The sequence below is a fragment of the Xenopus laevis genome, chromosome 5S, assembly GCF_017654675.1.
Source record: "Xenopus laevis strain J_2021 chromosome 5S, Xenopus_laevis_v10.1, whole genome shotgun sequence".
Lineage (NCBI taxonomy): Eukaryota > Metazoa > Chordata > Amphibia > Anura > Pipidae > Xenopus > Xenopus laevis.
The window spans coordinates 125,382,135-125,404,375 of record NC_054380.1 but is presented as its reverse complement, the minus strand read 5'-3'; the positions used below and the strand labels follow the sequence as shown (position 1 = coordinate 125,404,375).

General features: G+C 41.6%; 1 protein-coding gene across 3 annotated transcripts; it reads left to right on the top strand.

Annotated features, from left to right (window-relative positions):
- Positions 1-1,854: 1,854 nt before the first annotated feature.
- Positions 1,855-20,238, top strand: ywhaq.S (tyrosine 3-monooxygenase/tryptophan 5-monooxygenase activation protein theta S homeolog). Of its 3 annotated transcripts, none has more exons than XM_018264240.2 (6): positions 1,855-2,011; positions 5,257-5,657; positions 15,666-15,789; positions 16,604-16,767; positions 17,386-17,481; positions 19,374-20,238. In XM_018264240.2, exons 2-6 carry the CDS (start codon positions 5,364-5,366, stop codon positions 19,434-19,436), a joined length of 741 nt encoding a protein of 246 aa, XP_018119729.1. In that variant the 5' UTR covers positions 1,855-2,011; positions 5,257-5,363; the 3' UTR covers positions 19,437-20,238.
- The last annotated feature ends 2,003 nt before the right edge of the window (positions 20,239-22,241 follow it).

The following is a 22,241-nucleotide window of genomic DNA, read 5'->3' as shown; positions in this document are numbered from 1 at the left end:
AATAGTCTCTGGGAAGGGAGTGTGGCTGTGGGATAGCAGGTATAGTAGGGAGAGATGGTGTCTATAGTAACAGTGGATAATAGTCTCTGGGAAGGGAGTGTGGCTGTGGGATAACAGGTATAGTAGGGAGAGATGGTTCCTATAGTAGCAGTGGGGTAATAGTCTCTGGGTATTTGTTAGATAGGTGGTATAGTAAGGTGAAGCAGATATATATACTTTAATTGTTTCTATTCATTACTCTTGAGGATATGGGCACCTTTGGCCTCTGGCCCAAGGGACATTTGGTTCAGTTCTGTCCTCAGGCAGAAAACAGTTCCATCCACTAATTACCACCTACCATTGAGATGCACAGGGATAATCTTGGTGGTGTCCACCCCTCAGAAAGCCATTTTGACCTCTGCGTGCCATTAGCTTTTGCTTATGTGTTTGCTTTACAAACAATGGAATCATAAGTTATTTCTTAGTCAGGTGTCTGAAATATTTATTATCATTGCTTTAGACGGCAATTCATTACCTGCGGAAATCTATTCAAGACTTAATGAATGGGGAGCACACGCTGGTTGCCAAACCTGTATGAATGCTGCAGCCGTCCCATCATGGAGTGCGGTGATGACAGCACCACAACACAGTGGGGCTCATTTATCAACACTGGGTGAATTTTCCCATGGGCAGTAACCCATGGCAGCCAATCAAATTGCTGCATTCATTGTTTTACTTGCAGCTGGCTTTAAGAAGCTAAACACTGATAGGTTGCTATCAGGGCTGGATTTGTCCCCTCCCCTTTATTTGTGCAAATTTTCATCATCGGGACCTGAGCAATGGGGACTGGCACAGGGGAAATTTAAAGCAATTGTAAACAATTGTATCTCCTGCGCATCCCCAATATTTTTGAACCAATGTGGGTGTGGTTGGGCATCATGCCGCCCCCTAAAATCCTGCCATCTTGGCCCGGGCCTTGATGGCCTTTCGACAAATCAGGGCCTGGTTGCTATAGGTAACTGCCCATAGGCAAATTTGCCCAGTGTTGATAAATGAGCCCCACTTAGGGTTTGCCACCTTTTCTGGAAAAAAATACCGGCCTTCCTATATATTTATCTTTTTCCCTATTAATAAAATTGGGATAAGCCATTATTTTTACTGGCCAGGCCGGTAAAATACTGGCCAGGTGGCAACCCTAGCCCCGCTGTGTATCAGTGGCCTGAAGGGAAAATATACAGAGTTAATATATTATGTTGGATTCTGAGGGGGAGGCCCAGGACCCAAAAGGTTTAAGAACCTGTTCTTGTACCATTTATTATATGGACTGTTTAATTACTGACTGCAAAGAGAAGGACCATATACTGTTATATTGCATGATTGCTGTTGAAAAAGAAACAATGATAAAATGATATTTGGTATTGTCTTCTACAAAATGTAATAACCCTAGGCCATGGTGCTCTCATACTTTACTAAACCGACAAAAAAAGGCTTATAAATCAGGTGGTGTGTGTGAGTGTATCACTGAGTATAATGTTGAAATGACACAGCATAAAGCACACATGGCGAACAGCAGACAACACCTCTGCTATAGGAAAACCGCGCCACTCCCTTGCTGGGGCTGCTCAGGGTGTGGAGAGACTGAGGACAGGCAAAAGGAGGGGGGTGAGCAGCAACTCTGGTTGCCACAGAAACAGTGATGTCATCCCACCCTGCATCTTATTGGAGGAAACCCCGTGGCCCAAGCCGCAGCCTGCTGTTCAACCTAACCAACCCTTTTTTCCCCACCCCACTCCCCCGCCTAACACTCCCGCGCTACACCGCTATTGGCTCTGATAGCTGAGGAAACGCGGAATTGACAGGCGCCCCCGCGGCTTCTGATTGGCCGTGTTGATTAGAGTCGCGTCCCTCTTTGCCAACGCCTGATAGGCAAGTTCGGTTGCGCAGGTCAGGGTTTCTTGTGCGCTGTGCTTGAAGCCGCCGCCTGATATTTCTTGTCCTCGGTCTGCCGGCCGCGTCGGGTGAGGAGCGCAAGGTGAGTTCGTCTCTCGGAACTACTGGGGTATTCGACGTGGACGGACGCTGTTTGGCGGGGAGAAGTGTTTTTGTGTTACATTTCCAGGATATTATGTGCCTGCAGCTCGCCTGTCTTTATGGGGATTGTGCTTGTGGTGTATGGGCGATACATTACCTCTAAGGGCGATACCATTACCTCTAAGGACGATACCATTGCCTCTAGGGGTGATACCATTGCCTCTAGGGGTGATACCATTGCCTCTAGGGGTGATACCATTGCCTCTAGGGGTGATACCATTGCCTCTAGGGGTGATACCATTGCCTCTAGGGGTGATACCATTGCCTCTAGGGGTGATACCATTGCCTCTAGGGGTGATACCATTGCCTCTAGGGGTGATACCATTGCCTCTAGGGGTGATACCAGTCCTAGGAACAGTGTGGCAGGGATTCTCACTAGCCTCTGTCCTTGCTGTTATATTTTCAGGCCAGGCAGCCGTTCCAATGCTGCTTGTGCCAACTAGTAAAGGATTATGGGAGTTGTAGTTCTGGCTTTCCTGTATGTGGGTAGAGAAACACAAGACTGGCTGATATTGTGCAGGAAAACAGTGTTTCTTTAGCCTTTAATAGTGTTAGGAAGCCTATGGGAACTGCTGTGGGGTTTGCTCAATAAAAGGTATAGTTATTATTCATTTTATGGCTTTTAACACTCATGGGAGTTTGTAGCCATTATTAAAGGCTCATGATACTTCCTTGAGAGACCAGTGTGCTTTCATTGATACTATATTCCTATGGAGACTTAATTTTATATATTTGTATCTGATAATACCTTTTGAAAGTGATTGATACAATTGTAGCCCTATTACAGTATTGCTGGGAGGCTTGCGTTGCTATTGGCTGGCTGGGGGCAGTGATGAGACAATGCTTATTTAGCGTGGAGCTGTGTCTGTTCCGTGACACTATCCTGCGTCTTCTTGACATTGGGATGCGACCTCTCCCTGTGACGGATTCTGCTGGATGATTGCTTTTTTTGGTTGCAGGTATAAGGCTTTTTATTTGCTTTATGACTCTAGTTATGGGCTTAAAGACCTTTTAAGAAACGGCCGCCGTCTTCTGCTGTGGTGTTGGGTGCTGGCCTTTTCCTGCCAGAGAGGTTGAAAAGAAGCTTCGATCTAGAAAGCACCCACCCTAGAGTATATATTTCCTTTACAAAAAAAAATCGAGTTGTATGTTGCAGTGCTGGAAAGCCTAGTTCCCTTGAAGGGAGGGCGGAAAAGAGGGAGAGGCCGTCAGGGCGTGGAAAACTAGGAAGCCTCCAGACAAAAGGAAGGGCATCCTGATCCCTTCCTCCTCCTTTCTATGGGATAATGTTCAATGCAGGACTCCTCCCTCTACAATGCTCTCTCTAGCTGCAAGGAGCAGTCCTCTCGGCTATGTCCGGCCGGGTTTTCTTAAATTTTACACATCTCTGCTTTGTAAATCTTGCTTTGTTTACAGCCGGAGTGCCCATACTCTACTAATGTGGGGTCTACTTTTAGTCATGTTGTCCAATTATGATCTACATCCATAATATCACTGTTAGCATTCTGTTCCATGGAAAATATTAATTAAATATTATATTGATTTATAAGATCATTTATATTCCTATATTTAAAAAACTATTTCTTATGTAGCCTTAACAGAATAAATATCTGAATGAAAAGAATAAAACAGAAGGGTGATTTAGACAAGCTGTCTGTTGACAGTGTCTTGAGCTCTACTGATCACCAACTAAAAGTCTACTGGTAGATCCCGATTTACCTGTTGGACACCCCTGGTTTACAGCAGTCCCCTGAAGCTCCCTTGGCGTGATGCAGAGAATAAGGATTAGAGTGGCTGTGGGTGCAGGTCAGTAGACACTGCTGATTTGATCTTTTGATGAGAGTTCTATATTTAAAGGGATTTTTATTTTTGTGATGTCGTTTTTTATTTTTAAATTACACTGCAAATAATTCACTCTACAATATAAAATCTCGTTCTTAAAGGACATGTAAAGCCTACATTTTCCTACCATGTAAATAAGTTGGGCATACCTTCCCCCAACCAAATGGCATTATTGGTACTGCATATATCCCCTCAGTTTGCCAGCATCATTACATTTCCCTAAAAGAAATAGCAGATTTCACCCAGGGCCATTTTCCCTCTGACACATCATCAGTGCATTTATATCTGCAAACAGCACATATGAGATGTAAAGTTCTTGCATTTAAAGAATGCAGAATTTACTATGATGAAAAGTCCTGCTTGAATTGAGAACTGTAATGGTCACTCTGAGCTCAGGAGAGGGGTTAGGGTTTAAAAATAGGAGCAGACAGCTAGAGCATAGTTTCTATGGGAATCAGCAATGCTATCTCTTCATTGGCTGCTAAACTGGAGGGTGTTTAGAAATCTGAGCTTGGAAGAACGGAGCATGCTCAGTAGCCTTCAGCCAAAGGAAATTCCTGAGGAGAGGGGCTGAGTAGGCGAGAGGGGCTGAGTAGGCGAGAGGGGCTGAGTAGGCGAGAGGGGCTGAGTAGGCGAGAGGGGCTGAGTAGGCGAGAGGGGCTGTAGGAATTCTAAGTAATTAAGGGGGATGCTGCAGCCTTACTATTAAACTTTGAAATACCAGAGTGGCAGGTATTTAGAGATTTCAAAAGGGCTGTTCAATGATTCGATTTTTGCGTGGGAAGTTTACATGTCCTTTAAACCAGCAAGTGTATTTTTTTTTTAGTTGTAATATTGGTGTGTAGGTGGTTTGCCTGGTCATGTGATTTCAGAAAGAGCCAGCAATTTAGGATGGAACTGCTTTCTGGCAGGCTGTTGTTTCTTCTACTCAATGTAACTGAATGTTTTGCAGTGGGACAGTGATTTTACTATTAAGTGCTGTTCTTCTATCTACCAGGCAGCTGTTATCTTGTGTCAAGGAGCTGCTATCTGGTTACCTTCCCATTGTTCTGTTGTTAGGTTGCTGGGGGGGATATCAATCCACCTTGCAGTAAAGAGTGAAAGTTTGTCAGAGCACAAGTCACATGACTGGGGGGAGTTGGGAAACTGACAATATGTCTAGTCCTGTGTCAAATTTCTAAATTAAATCTAAAAAAAATCTGTTTGCTCTTTTGAGAAACAGATTTCAGTGCAGAAGTCTGCTGGAGCAGCACTATTAACTGATGCGTTTTGAAAGGAAAAAAAAAACATTCTTTCCCATGACAGTATCCCTCTAAGTTTTTAACACGGTTACTTCTTTTTCAGGTTACAGCTGACTGCGCATCAGATTAATTGAGAACGGCTCTTGTTGGTTGGCAGACTTCGCCTTTTCCTTCCTTTCCACCTATCTGATCTCCTCCCTCAGCACAGCCATGGACAGGACCGCACAGATCCAGAAGGCCAAGCTAGCCGAGCAGGCTGAACGTTACGACGACATGGCAGCCAGCATGAAAGACGTGACAGAGTGTGGCGGGGAGCTGTCCAGCGAAGAGAGAAATCTCCTTTCTGTTGCCTACAAGAACGTGGTGGGAGCAAGAAGATCTGCCTGGCGGGTCATCTCCAGCATTGAGCAGAAGTCGGACAGTGAAGAAACCAAGCTGAAGATTGCCAAAGAGTACAAAGAAAAAGTGGAGAGTGAGCTTCAAAGTATTTGTGAAACTGTTCTGGTGAGTGAGTTTAATGAGCACTAGGACTGTATCAGTCATGAAAAAGCTGTCCAGACTCTTGCTAACCAAACAGCTGTTCAATTAAAGGGAAACTATCGCAAAAATGTAATATAAGCTTCAGCACACTGAAATAAGTATAAATAAGAAGTTTTCTAAATATAATCAATTAAAAATCCTGTACTGTTTCTCAAATCAAGTTCATCTTTGCTATCCCTTTCCCCGCATCTGTTTCTCTTCATTCTCTCTTTGGGTGTCATATATTCATTGACAGATCCAATATATTTTATAGGGTGTTCCTTTTACCTTGATGTATTAGAGCTCACTATTAAAATCACCAGACATCATGTCTCTCTACATGCAGAATTCGTGCAAAAGGCAGTTATTTTGTTTGATTATGTTTGTACTGGAATCCGTTATTTGAATGAGCTTTAATTCATCTGCTAGGAAAGGAAGCCCCCCTATAAGATCTATTGGATCGAACTGTCAATGACTATCTGACACCCAACTGCTGCATGCAGAGAAAAATGAAGAGAAACAGATGCTGAGAGAGGAATAGTGAATATAAACTTGATTATTTGTATTTAGAAAGTTTCTTATTTCAGCATGATGAAGCTTATATAACATTTTTATCTCCCCTTTAAATTTTATTCCCCTACACCAGTCCTGCTATTGGTGACCTCAACAACGTACAGGTGTCTGCCAAACCACTGGTATTTTATAGGGCCTAATTGTTTTTTTTTTTTTTTACATAGAGAATATCACAGTACAGGTATGGGATCCGTTATCCGGAAACCCGTTATCAAGAAAGTTACAAATTACGCAAAGGCCGTCTCCCATAGACTCCATTATAATCAAATAATCCAAATTTTTAAATATTATTCCCTTTTTTTCCCTGTACTGATAAAACAGTACCTTGCACTTGACCAAACTAAGATATAATAAATACTTATTGGAAGCAGAACCCACCTATTGGGTTTATTTAAAGTTTATCTGATTTTCTAGTAGACTTAAGATCTGAAATTACGGAACGATCCATAATCTGGAAAACCCCAGGTCCCAAGCATTCTGGGTAATAAGTCCCATACCTGTATATACAATTATATATTAGAAGTAGGAGTAATCTTGATTGTGCCTCCTGGCACTTCAGTTATTTATATAGAGCGATTGCTTCTGTTTATTTCATAAATCATAATCCCAAACCATCTGTGCTCTGCTATTTTTACTCAACACATTGGAGTCCAGTAAAATGTTTATGAATGTATTCAGTGAATGTGTAGGGGACCATCATTCATAGATTTCCTTCTGTCCATGTACAGATTGCTGTCTGAAGTATATTTCACCTGAATAGTGCTCAAGTAGGTTTTCTTCAAGTTTAAATCCGTATCAAACTGAGTAGAAAGTTTCTGAAACCAGTTTAACTTGAGCTTAGTGATCAAAACTGCAGCACTCCCATGTCATACTAAGTCATCCAAAACTGTAGTAGTATTTTCCTTAAGTTCCTATAAACTACAAGTTTCTGACTTTAAAGATGATGGCTCATTTCCTCACCTGAGGAAATATATATACTTCCTAAAGGGGTTGTTCACCTCTGTTCACTTCTTTTATGTTCTAGAATGGCTAATTCTAAGCAATTTTTCTTCATTTTGTTATTACAGTATTTAAACTATTTACCCTCTTTTCTGATCCTTTCCAAACTTCAAATGGGGGTCACTGACCCCATTTAAAAAAAGCATGCTCTGTAAGGCTACACACTTATTGTTATTGCCACTTTCTATTTCTTTCTATTATGTTTTTCAGTTATACTTTTCCTGAGATCATAAAATAGCTGTTAGTAGCACTTCTAAAGATAGTCTTCTGTTCTCTTTAAACAGGGATGCTTTAAAGGACAAGGAAAGTTAAAGGGATACTGTCATGGGAAGACATGATTTTTTTTTTTTCAAAACACAACAGTTAATAGTGCTGTTCCAGCAGAATTCTGCACTGTAAACCATTTTTCAAAAGAGCAAACACATTTTTTATATACAGTTTTGAAATATGACATGGGGCTAGACCTATTGTCAGTTTCCCAGCTGCCCCAGTCATGTGACTTGTGCTCTGATAAACTTTAGTCACTGCTGTACTGCAAGTTGGAATGATAATTAGTGACGAGCCCTAAGCTTAGCTTCTCAACAGCCAATCAGAGCCCACTGAGCATGTGAGTGTCACAGACACTTTCCAAGATGGTGACCCCCTGTGACAAGTTTGAAGTCCTGGATCATTGCTGCTATTGACGAGCTGACACTTTAGGCTGGTGCAATAAGCTCAGTATATAAAACATTGCCGTTTTAGCTATATTCATTTTTAGGGTTTAGTTATCCTTTAAGTGAATAGTTGTGTGCAGACCACTTTCCAGAAAAGATGAGCACCCAGCATTCCTGCTGATGTTGGCAAGGTTTTTCCTCTTGACTAAAACATCAAGTATCTCAAATGGTTTTTACAGTTCTACTTTGGCTGCTGTTTTATTGTCTGCAGCTGCAAGCAGTGTTGCAACTCATAGCTATAGATCTAAAATGATTTTTTTTTTCACCCTGTTTCGCAGCGGAAATGATGCCCATAGACTTCAATGGGAAAAAAAAAAATATTTGCAGCGTAAAAAAAAGCCACTCGTCAAAAATAATGTCGCCCATAGACTTAAATGCATTTTGGCAAATTTTCCCTGTTGGCGAAATTTAAATTCCATCCCTAATTATGTACTACAGTGTTTGAAAGTGATTTGAGGCCTATTCTTCCAGGCAGGTTTAGTCTAGGACAGGAATCCCCAAATTTTTTTTCACCCATGAGCCACATTCAAATGTAAAAAGATTTGGGGAGTAACACAAGCTTAAAAATGTTCCTGGGATTGCAAATAAGGGCTGTGATTGGGTATTTGCTAGCCCTTATGCGGGCTGACAGCATATAGGAGTCTCGTTTGGCATTACACTTTGTTTTTATGCAACCAAAAATTGTCTCCAAACCTGGTATTCAAAAATAAGCTCCTGCTCTGGGGTCACTGGGAACATCATCCAAGAGGTTGGGGGGGATCACTGCTCTAGTGTGTTCAGGGTAGTTGGCAGGTGCTAGTTCACCTCAATTTGAAAGTTATGGATTTCAGGACCCTCATCTTAGTCAGCCCACTTTTATTTTGGCCTTAGCCTTGGGATCATTGTCTATTAAACAGTGAACATTTACTCAAGCTTTAGGCTTTTGACCGTGAAATAGTTTTCTGTAATAACGCTCATAGCCCCAGCCAATGAAAAGGAAGCACACACTGTTACACTTACCAGCACCTTATTGATTTCCACCAGTAAATGTTTTATTTGGAGTAATGGCTTTATATATGTCAACCTTCCATACACACCAGTGTGTCGCACAGTTTCTCATATAAGTGATGGTGCAGCTTTACGCTGGTCATACACAGGTTGATAAAACTTGTTCTCTCCTGATCGAATCTGCAGCTTATTTACATATCTTTATAAAATGCCAAAATTTTCTGCAGTGATGTACAATACATGGGTGTATGCTTTAAACATAGGAAAAGCCACCAATAACCAGCACGAGGTAGAGAGGTCCCTGATCAAAAGAGCTTACAATCTAAAAGGAGAAGAGATGGACATATGTTGTGGGGTTTAGTAAAATCATAAGCCAGCAAGGAAAGATGTGAAATTGATAGGGATGCACCGAATCCACTATTTTGGATTAGGCCAAATTTGCATATCCAAAAACGTTTACTTCCTTGTTTTGTGACAGTCACATGATTTCCCTCCCCGCCCCTAATTTGCATATGCAAATTAGAGTTCGGCTAGGCAGAAGGATTCGTCCGAATCCTGTCTGAATCCCGAACCGAAACCTGGATTTGGTGCATCCCTAGAAATTGAGTTACATTTAGCAGTACAGGTATGGGACCTGTTATCCAGAATGCTCAGGACCTGGGGTTTTCCGGATAACAGATGTTTCTATAACTTGGGTCTTCACTGTAAATCTACTAGAAAATCATTTAAACATTAAATAAACCCAATAAGCTGATTTTGTTTCCAATAAGGATTAAAGTAAAACTATACCCCCCAAACAATGTAGGTCTCTATAAATAGATATTGCATAAAACAGCTCATATGTAAAATCCTGCTTCATGTAAATAAACCATTTTCATAATATACTTTTCTAGTAGTATGTGCCATTGGGTAATCATAAAAATTTCCATTTTAAAAAATAAGGGCCGCCCCCTGGGATCGTAGGATTCACTGTACTCACAAACCTACCAACAAACCATACATGTTAGGTCACATGAGCCAATTAACAAAAGTGCCATATTAACTAGAATATATATTTAAGTAAATATTGCCCTTTTACATCTCTTGCCTTGAACCACCATTTCGTGACTCTATCTGTGCTGCCTCAGAGATCACCTGACCAGAAATACTGCAGCTCTAACTGTAACAGGAAGAAGTGTGGAAGCAAAAGACAACTGTTAATTGGCTCATGTGACCTAGCAAGTATGGTATGTGTGCACCGTGAATTGTACGATCCCAGGGGAAGGCCCTTATTTTTTTTAAATGCCAATTTACTATTTAGGATTATCCAATGGCACAAACTACTAGAAAAGTATAATTATGAATACATGAAGCAGGGTTTTACATATGAGTTGTTTTATGCAATATCTTTATATAGAGACCTACATTGTTTGAGGGTATAGTTTTCCTTTAATTATATCTTAATTGGATTAAATTACAAAGTACTGTTGTATTAGAAAAGAGAGATCATTTTTACAAATTTAGATTATTTGATTATAATGGAGACAGCCTTTCCGTAATAGTGAATGCAAAAGCAGTGCTGAGATAGATGAGGGGAAGCCTCTGAAGAAATATGATTTAGGAGATCTTTGATAGAGCAGTTTGGAGGAAGTCAGAATATGGGAAGCACATGTGTGGGCCCCTTCTGATGGCCTGACCAATAGGATATATTTTGGGCAGGTTTAAAAATCCTGTTGGATGAGTAATGAATTGGCACTTGTGTGAGCTCCTCTGCCAACCGTCATCCTGATTGGGCCCTACACATGAGTGTCCAAATATGGCAAAGATCTCCCTGTTTGGCACCTAAGTAGTAAATCTATTGATGTAGAAGAGCTTTATTCTCCGCTCTAGTCACCTCGCTGTGATTATTGGCCTGTCTTTGGCTTCTCATATAAGTCTGCTCTGTTTTGAGCAGTGGTAACTGAGCACATTGGGTGTCTATACTGCATTGCTGTAAACGGCATTCAGTATATTTCTGTTTAGACCCTTCCAATTACATCTCTTTACTGAATACTTTTGCAAGGCACTGTATTTCACCCTGAGCAGTCGGACCATTCTATGCCTATATAATACTGCTCAACTCGAATTGCTTCTATTAAAGATGCTCCTTGTAGCCCTCCAGCCCCCCCCCCTCCCTTCACCAACCTGTAGGGTGTTCAGCATAGTGACACCAATTCTCTTAAAGGAGAATTCAACCCATGGTTTAAAAAAAAAAAAAAAAAGTCATTCTTGTGTTCTATTTGAAAACAACTAGTTGTTTGAAGGTAAACAACCCCCTTTAAAGGAGAATTCAACCTGTAATAAAAAAAAACCTCCTGCCCCCCCCCCTCCCCCGGGCAAATGCCCCTAATTTTTTACTCACCCCTCCGTGCACATTCTGGCCTCGGAGTTCACAGCAGCCATCTTTATTTTTCTGAAGTTTCGGCGCAGTTGGAGTAAATTACTGGTCCCGAACCAATGCGCATGTGCCGAAAGTCACAAATTTTCATGACTTTCGGAACATGCGCAGTTGTTCGGGACCAGAAATTTACTCCAACTGCGCATGCGCCAAAAATGCAGTCAATACAGGAAGATTACCGGAAAAGATGGCTGCCGTGAACTCCGAGGCCACAATCTGCACGGAGGGGTGAGTAAAAAAAAAAATGAGGGGCATTTGCGTGGGGCAGGTAGGCTGGGGGGGAGGAGGGAGGGGGTCTACCCAGGGTAGGGGGGAGGGTTTTTTATTACGGGTTGAATTCTCCTTTAAAAGGGGTTGTTCACCTTCAAACAACTAGTTGTTTTCAGATAGATCACCAGAAATAACGACTTTTGTCCAATTATTTTCTATGTGTCACTGTTTTTCTAATATTAAAGTGTAATTTTTCACCAGCTGCTCTGGGGGAGGGGGGTCGTCGACCCTGTAAACTGTTCTAAATTGATACATTTAGTTGATACATTTCTTATCTTTACCCCTGCTGAGCAGAATCTCTTGAGTTTCATTACAGGCAGCCATTAGAATTGATTCAATAGTTGTTAATATTCCCACAGATGCTGCTGAGAAAGGTATCAACTTATTGTATCAAATAAATGTTGCAAAATTATAACCGTTTGAATCTGGCAGCTCAGTGATTCAGGTGCAGACGCGAAACACCAGAGACACGAACATTCAATTTTAAACTGAGATTTTGGAAAAACAGTAAAAATAAACAATGGAAAGTAATTGAAAAAAGTCTATTTCTGGGGAACAATCTGAAAACAGCTGAACTGGAAAGTGTTTGGAAGGTGAACAATCCTTTTACAACTGGAATGTGACCCTTTCCCTTATACAATATTGATGGTGAATGCAGGGACAATATATAGAGCACATGTTTTGGAAATGGGGAATAAAATCACTGAGTGCAAGAACTTGTGCTGATTGACTATACTGGGGCATAGAAGAAAAAACTGTGACATGTTCCTCATGGCTCATCGATTATATTATCACTATTTTGCTCACCCTGTAAGCGGAGTTCTCTGTCTCTGAGCTTCTATATTGTTTGTAACCAGCTACAGGTAACATTGTTTTCTCCATATACTGTGCCCTCTGCTGGTCAGTGAGTGACGTGCGCAATCTAATGGTTTACACTGAAAGACTTGTTGGCCATTTCCTCTTAAACATGAATTCACGCACATGTTTAATGGCCAAGTCCTTCCTGCTTCCTTTTTAAACCAGTGACAAGGCCTGTTCGTCCCCAACCTTTTTTGGCCCGGGGACCAGTGTAGCGGCAAGGCCGGAGGGGTTGGCGTCCAATTCTGGTCACGTTCAATTTGGCGGCTCAGTTTGGGAGTGTGCGCTGCCTGGTTCTGGGCCGCAGCCCGGCAGTTAAGGACCCCTGTATTATTAGTGGACTGCTTCTGTTTAAATGTCTACATTTGTCCAGAGTAGGGATACACAAAATCCACTATTTTGGATTCGGCCAAATCCTTCACGAAAGATGCGGCCGAATACCGAATTGATTCTGAATCCTTATTTGCATATGCGAATTAGGTGGGGAAAGGCGAAAACATTTTTTGCTTCCTTGTTTTGTGACAAAAAGTCACGAGATTTCCCTCCCCTCTGTTCAGCCGGGCAGAAGGATTCGGCTGAATCCGAACCGAATCCTGGATTCGGTGCATCCCTAGTCCAGAGTGCTCATGATCTGACTGAAAAACACTTGGGTGGAACGTTAAAGGGGGTAGTTTACCTTTGAATTAACTTTTAGTATGATACTGAGAGTGATATTCTAAGACCATTTGCATTTGGTTTTTATTGTTATTATTATTAAGCTTTTTATTCAGCAGCTCTCCAGTTTGCTATTTCAGCAATGTGGTTGTTAAGGTGCAAATTACTCTAGCAGCCAGGCACTTTAAGGTGGCCATACATGGGCCGATAAAAGCTGCTGACAGACCGAGTCGGCAGATTATTGGCCCGGTTATGGGGCCCTCCGACGGGCTTCCCCGATCGATATATGGCCGAAAGTTGGTTGGGACTAAAAATCCCATCTGATCCCGGCCACATCTGTTCGTTGATGCAGTCCCGCGATCCGACCGCCCGTTGGCCATTGTTAGGATCCGATCATTGGGCCCTAGGGCCCACGATCGGATCAGCCCGATATTGCCCACCTCAAGTTGGGCATATCGGGGAGAGATCCGCTCGTTTGGCGACATTGCCAAACGAGCGGAACTCTCAGTGTATGGCCACCTTTATTTGAATAAAAAACTGGAATATGAATAGGAGAGACCTGAATAGCTGTTTGAGGCTAGCCAAACAAATTTGCCTTTTAATAGTCATAGGAACGTTATTCTTTCATGTTAATTTTGTGCATATAGGCATTTTTTTTAGGGATTTTAGATGTGCCCACAGCTGTCCACTGAAGGCAACGATTTTAAGTAATTCTGTGTTTGTCCTGCTTGAACAAGAATGACCACTTTAGAAAATTTAACTATAGTGACTAATCTAATTAATGTCTCCCATGGTCAATTTTAAAGGGACCTGTGACCAAACTCCATAACTCCCATTGGCAGGCATGGGGAAATTCACTTAAAGTAGTACAAAACTGTAAAAATGAATATGGCTAAAAATGAAATGTTTTATATAGTGAACTTATTGCACCAGCCTAAAGTTTCAGCTTGTCAATAGCAGCAATGATCCAGGACTTCAAACTTGTCACAGGGGGTCACCATCTTGGAAAGTGTCTGTGACACTCACATGCTCAGTGGGTTCTGAGCAGCTGTTGAGAAGCTAAGCTTAGGGCTCGTCACTAATTATCCAGCAGAAAATGAGCTTCCCCTGTAATATAAGCTGATGCTTCAGGGCTGATTATTAAATTCTGATGCTAATTGCACTGGTTTCTGTGCTGCCATGTAGTAATTATCTGTATTAATTACTAATCAGCCTTATATTGTGACATTTCTATTCTATGTGTACTGTATATTGTGAGTGGCTCCCTAAGCTCATTAAGTGACAGCAGCACAGAGCATGTGCAGTGAATCAGCAGAAAAGAAGATGGGGAGCTACTGGGGCATCTTTGGAGACACAGATCTTTACTGCTAAAGGGCTGTGGTTGCCTTGGGCTGGTACAGAAGCACAAAACATAATGTACAATATTTCTAACTACTTCTTTTAGTTCTCTTTTAATTAATTAGTGCAAAGCTATAGTATTGTGCTGGAGAGGTTTAACAGCAAGTATGGAGCATGTTCTACCTCTGTTACTGTATGTGTTAATATCTTTTCAGCAGTAAAACTAGAGACACCACTTGTCTGACAGTTTATGGTCACAAGTATGTGTTGGTTGCATACTTAAAGGCGTAGTGACACATTCCAGGAGGGGCTGTCACTGTGCCTAAATAAAGCTGCTCAGCAGTAATCACTTCTTAGAAAGATTCCCCCTGTTAGGAGCCTGTGATGAGCCAAAACACTGCTTAAGGGGAGCAAAATTGTGAGTAATAGCATGCCTCTTGCTATGCTTCAAGCTTTTGTTGTGACTCAACACAAGTTGGTAACAGGGATTGAGGGGGACACCTTTTAAAGAAGATTGCGTTGAACAGCTTTGACTGGATGTGTAACATAATAGCCAGAACACTACTTCCTGCTATTCAGCTCTCTAACTCTGAGTTAGTCAGTGACTATAAGGGGGGCCACATGGGACATAACTGTTCAGTGAGTTTGTAATTGATCCTCAGCATTCAGCTCTGATTCAAAAGCAACAAATATGACCCATGTGGCCCCCCTCAAGTCTCTGATTACTAAAATGATTACTGTCTGGTAACCAGGGTTTCCAATCAGTGGAAACCAAGAGAGCTGAAAAGCAGGAAGTAGTGTTCTGGCTATTATGTTACACATCCAGTCACTCCAGCCTTTATACATTACATTTTTGCCTAACTAACTATATTCGAAATTTTGCACAGCCTATTTACCCAGTTTTTATTTTTACACTGAACAATTCCTTTAATTTGCTCAAAGCAGATGGGGAAGCTATTCAGTTGGTCCCCATAAATCACAAAAAACACAGGGATAGGTTATTTTGCACAGCAGGAGCTGTAGTGGTTACTGCATTCACTAGTTGAAAAAAAAACCTAGCAGTGTATGGTGCTGGTAAAAGTAAAGAAATATTTTAGTTTACAGCCACATGATGGCAGTGTATTGTTGGGACCCACAAACAAACTGAGCTTTAATTTGACTTTTTTTTTTTTTTTTTAATTCTAGAACCTGCTCGACAAGCACTTAATCAGCGCTTCAACTGCAACGGAAAGCCAGGTCTTTTACCTTAAAATGAAGGGCGATTACTATCGGTACCTAGCAGAGGTGGCAACTGGAGAAAACCGAACTAGTAAGTGTTTTTCCTAATCTAGTCATGTTTGATTTGGAGGAAATGTCTTGTATATTCTAAATTGATTAAATACAATTAAATTTTTCAACCTATCGCGTCTATATCAGTCACCGGTCTTGTGTTGCACCTGGGTGACCCATGGCATCCAATCAACGATGAGCTTTGTAGGCAGATGAAACAGTAATTTGATTCGTTGTCATGGAATACTGCACTGGATAAAATTTGCCCACTTTTTCGTAAATGAGCCCCATTGCATTGGCCTTTCTGAGGTTAAAGATGAAGGAAAGCTACCGAAGCAATTTATTGCCAATAGATTAGCCACAATAGTACAAGCTATAAGACTATATTTATTCTGCAGCTTTACCATACCTGAGTTAATGCCTCTAGAAGCTCTTGTTTGTTTGTTTAGGATAGCAGCTGCCATGTTAGCTTGCTGTGACATCACTTCCTGCCTGAGTCTCTCCTTGCTCACTCGTAGTTCTGGGTTCAGATTACAGCAGGGGGAGAGGAGCAAACTGAGCATGCTCAAGCCCTAGCTCTGGAGCTTTATGCTGAAAACAGGAAGTCTGATACAGAAGCCCACGTGTACAAAATAGAAGGAAATAAATGTGGTTTCTTTTGACAGAGGACTCGGATCAGAATTACTTTGAGGGTTTATTGGTGTATTTATATAGACCCTTCAGGTAACGCTTACTTAATTTTAGCCTTTTCTTCTCCTTTAAGGTTATCTTGATAAAGCCGTCCCTTAACTGTACTTTTTAGGTTTAATTGTTTTAATTTTCATGTACTTAAGTGTTTCTTCTTTCACCCACAGAAACAATTGCAGATTCACAAGCTGCCTATCAACAGGCATTTGACATCAGCAAAAAGGACATGCAGCCGACGCACCCCATTCGTTTGGGTTTAGCCTTGAATTTCTCTGTGTTTTATTATGAAATTCTCAATAGTCCAGAAAAGGCCTGCGCACTCGCTAAAACTGTAAGTGGCTGTGTGAACGACTTAAATGTATGTTGTAACCGTTTTGAGTATGCAAAATTAAAAATGCTTGTAATGGGTTTTAGATAATTGAACTGAAATAAGCAGCTTTGTAGGTGGTTCAACTGTTTTATAGGGTCCCATTGATTGCTGCCTTTCTTCCTTTCCCCATGAAATGTCTTGAGCTAAAAGATTTTCTGGGGACTCCAAATCCATATCCACTTTGGTGGGGGTAGTCAGCAGAGACATACTTTAATTGTTATGTATACGCACAGTTATATGATAGAACAGAATACATTTTAATTAAAGGCAGATCACCACTGCTATTTTAAAAAAAAAGTATTTCAGGCTGTTTACATTCTAATAGCTGTAACCCCTAATTAGAGATTCACCGAATCCAGGATTCAGTTCGGTATTCGCCATTTTCAGCAGGATTTGGCCGAATCCTTGTGCCTGGCCAATCCGAATCCTTAAAATCATGTGACTTTTCATCACAAAACAAGGAAGTAAAAATGTGCTGCTCTATTTGGGAGGGAAATGAGGGAAAAATTTTACAGCAAAACAAGCTGCCCAAAAAAATCTTGTGAATTTTGGATTTTAATTGTGGTATGCTTTGTACAGGCGTTTGATGAAGCCATTGCAGAACTCGATACCCTAAATGAAGAGTCTTACAAAGACAGTACCCTTATCATGCAGCTGCTTAGAGACAACCTAACAGTGAGTATACTTCTATGTTTGCCCATTTTACTTCAGTTTTTCTTTATTGAACATTACGTCTAAATTTGTGCAGTTTCTTGTTTCATCATTAATTATTTCTTTGCCAGTCCATTATGTGCTGTGACTCTGGCTAAGGGCGTGTCCTGTACAACTTGCTGCAGTGGGAAGGAGGATATGTCTGTCTGCCCCTCTCACTGAACAAATATGTTTTTTGGGCAAAACAGTAACTGACCTCTGCCCAGTATCTACTTCAGTATCACAGCATGCAGCTAAACTGTTCTCTAGGAAACCTGCCACTCTTAAACACCCCCAAAAAAGCGTATGGGTAGCTATTCGCTGTTATCTATGCGCTGAGTGTATACATATTAGACAGCTGGTTAATAGTCCTTTAAAGGGATTCTGTCATGATTTTAATGGTGTCGTTTTTATTTGTAACTTAAGGTGGCCATACACGGATAGATCCGCTCGTTTGGCGATGTCGCCAAACGAGCGGATCTCCCTCCGATATGCCCACCTTGAGGTGGGCAATATCGGGCTGATCCGATCGTGGGCCCTAGGGCCCAACGATCGGATCCTAGCGTTCGCCAAACGGGCGGTCGGATCGCGGGACCGCATCAACGAACAGATGCGGCCGCGATCCGACGGGATTTTTAATCCCATCCGATCGAGATCTGGCCGACTTTCGGCCAGATCTCGATCGGGGAAGCCCGTCGGGGGCCCCCATACACGGGCCAATAAGCTGCCGACACGGTCTGTCGGCAGCTTTTATCGGCCCGTGTATGGCCACCTTTACACTTCAAATTCGCTCTACAATATAAAATTTTATTCCTGATTTTTTTTTTTTAACTTGTAATATTGGTGTGTAGGCAGCCATCTTAGATCATTTTGCCTGGTCATGTGCTTTCAGAAAGAGCCAGCACTTTAGAATGGAACTGCTTTCTGGCAGGCTGTTTCTCTTAGGGCTCTTACGGGCGAGCGTTTTTACCTGCGCTCCCATGCGTTCAGCCACAGGGGAGTGCAGGAGTAGACACACTGAATTCTTTTCAATGTGGCTGTACTCGCACAGACTCGTGTAAGCGCCAAACGCAGGTAAAGTGCAACTTGCTACGTTCGTCGCTTACATGCATCTGTGTGAGTACAGCCACATTGAAAAGAATTTAGTGCGTCTACCCCTGCGGGTGAACGAATGAAACCAGAACGTAGGGGAGCGCAGCTAAAAACGCTAATCTGTAAGAGCCCTTACTCAATGTAACTGAATGTGCCGCAGGGGACCTGGATTTTACTATTGAGTGTTGTTCTTAGATCTACCAGGCAGCTGTTATCTTGTGTTATGGAACTACTATCTGGTTACCTTCCCATTGTTCTGTTAGTCTGATGGGGGTGATAGCACTCCAACTTGCAGTTAAGAGTGACTGTCATGTGACTGGGGGCAGCTGGGAAACTGACAATAGGTCTAGCCCCATGTCAGATTTCAAAATGAAATATAAAAAAATCTGTTTGCTCTTTTGAGAAATGGATTTCAGTGCAGAATTCTGCTGGAGCAGCACTATTAACTGATGTGTTTTGAAAAAAACGTGTTTTCCCATGACGGGATCTCTTTAAATGTGTCTCAGCCTGCAGTTCCACCAATTCCTTGATATTTCCTCAATGGTAGTTTCACTATACGACATTTCACAACAAACGCCCAATTGCCTAAAGTGAAATTCTGCCTTCCAATGACCAGGGAATCACCCCAACAATATTTGATACTTGTGATCTGTCTGAGTCTGCACTACACAACCCACAAGTGTAAATCTTGTCTCCAGTATTGGGGAGGGGGGGAAGTTACCGTTTCATAGCCTTGCTGTCTCGTCTTCTCATCCTAAAACCTTTTGCTGTGTTTGCCGTTCTAGTTATGGACATCAGACACCGCATGCGATGACAACGACGCTGTAGAGCCAGGAGAGAACAACTAAACCGAGCAACTGTCACATCTTTATTCCTGAACCCTTTTTACACGTCTCCATTCCTACGCTCCACAGGGATTTCTTAGAGCAAAAGAGCCCATCCATGTGTGATGGAAATCAAGTTTATAGTCTTATCACACTGCAGCTTTGGGGAAATTCCATTCTTTTTTTTTTTTTTGTTTCTCCCTTTTAATGTGTCCATCCTTCTGGTGTGTGGTTACTGCTGTAGAGAAGTATTAACAGTTTAACCTCATTAAAAAACAACAAATGAGAATAAAACATAAGTAACTTGGAACACTTATGTCGAGGACTGAAAGCCTGTGTGGTATTTAAATAAAAAGAGAATTGGAACTATGCTTTTCAGAAAAATTCCTTTTATAGATATATATATTATATGGTAAAATAAAGTGTGAGGGAAATGTAGTTAACTGTTCAATCCAACTGTCTGTCATTTTTTTTTTTTTTTTTCTTGTAGCTTTTAAAAGACCTTATTGCCCTGTGGGGGGAGAACAAAAACAATAATGGTGGTTTAATGCCGGTGGTTACCTTCCAATTTTAAGAACTACAAATGTCAGACTTCTGGTGTATGTCCAAATGGTTAGGACCCTTATTAGAAATTTGGCTGCTTTTTTTTTTTTTTTTTGTTTTGTTTGTTTAACCAGTTTTGCAGTTGGCAAGTGTTAAATGTCATCATCCATCAGCGGCTCATGACTGTTTGTGGACAACTTGACTATTTTTTTTCCAATGTTTTGCTGCTTCAGTTGACAACATTTGCCTCCTTCAGTAAATCAATAAATTGTCATTACACTCATTGCCTTGTCTCAGTGTTCACTCACAAGTTTCTTAAAGCTCTCAGAAAGCAAGTTGTGGAATTCTAAAATAAAACTGCCTGTGTTAGAGTCCTGCGCGGGTCCATTTTTTTGGAACCAGTACCTGCAACCCGCATTATATGCCAAGGGTTCACTCCGACCACTCCCCAATTGAGATTAGATTTTCTCTAGGGGTGCCTCATAAACGCATTACGGCGGCTGTCACCACTATGGTTGACAAATGACATAGTAGCAAACCGCTTTACTTCGAAATATACCCAATATTGGAGACACCTCAGCAGCCACTAGTACACTTCCAAGGGGAACTCTTTTATAAGCGCAATAAAAGGAGCTAGGTAAACCAGCAGGGAGGACACACAACAAAAAAGAAATTGCATTACAATCTGCAAAAGATGAGGAAACAGAGGAAACATACACTAAATTATTAAATGCTCAAAGACAACTAGACTTGCAACTAGTGAACCTATTAATGAAAAAATTATTATATCAAAGCCAAAAAACCTTTGAATCAGGTGACAAGAACTGTAAGATATTGGCTTACCTGGCTAAAACCACAGAGGCTGTAACAGTGAAAGCAGCCATTAGAGATGGGACAGGGAGCCTACTCACAGACCCACAGGACATAGTGGGTGTCTTTGCAGCATAATTCAGATATATACAATAAAAGATACTAGAGAAACCAGACCTTGAGCAATACCTTGATAACATACCACTTTCAACAATGTCGGCAGAGCAGAGTAAAATTTATAGATAATCTTATCCTTCCCCAAGAAATTGAATAAACTAAATAGCCTTCCTACTAACAACCCCAGGGCCTGATGGACTACCAGCAAAATGGTACAAACGTTCTTGTAAACAAGTAGCACCCCCCACTTTCCAAAGTCTTAATGAATCTTTAGAAACGCACACTTTTCCATAGACCTTCTATGAGGCATTTATTACCCTAATTCACAAAAGTGGTAAAGAACCAACTCAATGCGACTCATGCAGACCAATCTCTTTAACACACACGCAAAGATATTGGCAAAATTACTCGCCAGTAGACTAATGAAAGTAATAACTGAGCTCATACACAGTGATCAATCTGGTTTTTCCCAACAAAACCACATGTTTAAATCTTAGAAGGGTGTTCACTCACATACAATACTCCATACTGATTCAGACAGAGGGACTGTTCTTGTCTTTAGACATATCTAAAGCATTCGATTCAGTCAGGAACTTTCTGTGGGCAGTATTAAGACTGTACGGGTTTGGCCCCAGGTTTATTACAAAGATCCAACTGTTGTAAAAAAAGCCTTTAGCGTGCATTCAAGTAAACACTATACTATCTGAAAAATTTAAGCTGGGTGGGGAACCAGACAAGGCTGTCCCCTCTACTATTCGCTCTAGCAATAAAACCTCTGGCCGTGGCCTTACTGGTCGATCCAGAGATTAAAGGTAAATAGGGTAGAGGTCAAAATAGCAATATATGCAGTGTAGGATATGTGTCAAAATGGCAATATTGTGTGTATTTCACCAGCATTAGGCTGGTGAAGTGTAAACTCCAGGGTAAAGTCTGTGTGGCTGCAGCAAGTAATGCTGTTTAATTCTATTCCAGCTTAGGAAAAGCTGGATAGTGGGTCCCTGGAGTGAATGGAAGAGAGCAGGGGGGGCTTCCATTCCTTGTCCCTGTAATGTTTTTCAGCTGCCAAGCTAGAGGCAGTTAGTAATTAAGCTACAGGTGAGCTGTAGTTAAAAGGAGGTGTGGAGCAACACCTCAGGGCTGCTGCTACTTCCTGATAGAGACCTCCTGGAGTGAAGGAGGGTGAGGGGCTACATGTGCTTGTGAGCACCAGGGAAAAAGAGTGATTCCCCAGAGTTGGAGCGAGCTCCAAAATGGAGAGAGGACAAGAGAAACCGCTCCCAGGAAACAAGTGTGTCTCAAGTGTGCCCAGAGAGGATTCTGGGATTTGTGGTCTGCTGAAAGCCAGTGAGTGCTAAACTA

What these genes read in the sequence shown, in the direction of transcription:
- ywhaq.S (XM_018264240.2), top strand. Translation starts at nt 5,364, where the DNA reads ATGGACAGGACCGCACAGATCCAGAAGGCCAAGCTAGCCGAGCAGGCT. An exon ending in AACTGGAGAAAACCGAACTA is followed by an intron (nt 15,790 to 16,603) that starts GTAAGTGTTTTT and finishes TTTCACCCACAG; the next exon opens with AAACAATTGCAGATTCACAA. An exon ending in CCTGCGCACTCGCTAAAACT is followed by an intron (nt 16,768 to 17,385) that starts GTAAGTGGCTGT and finishes TGCTTTGTACAG; the next exon opens with GCGTTTGATGAAGCCATTGC.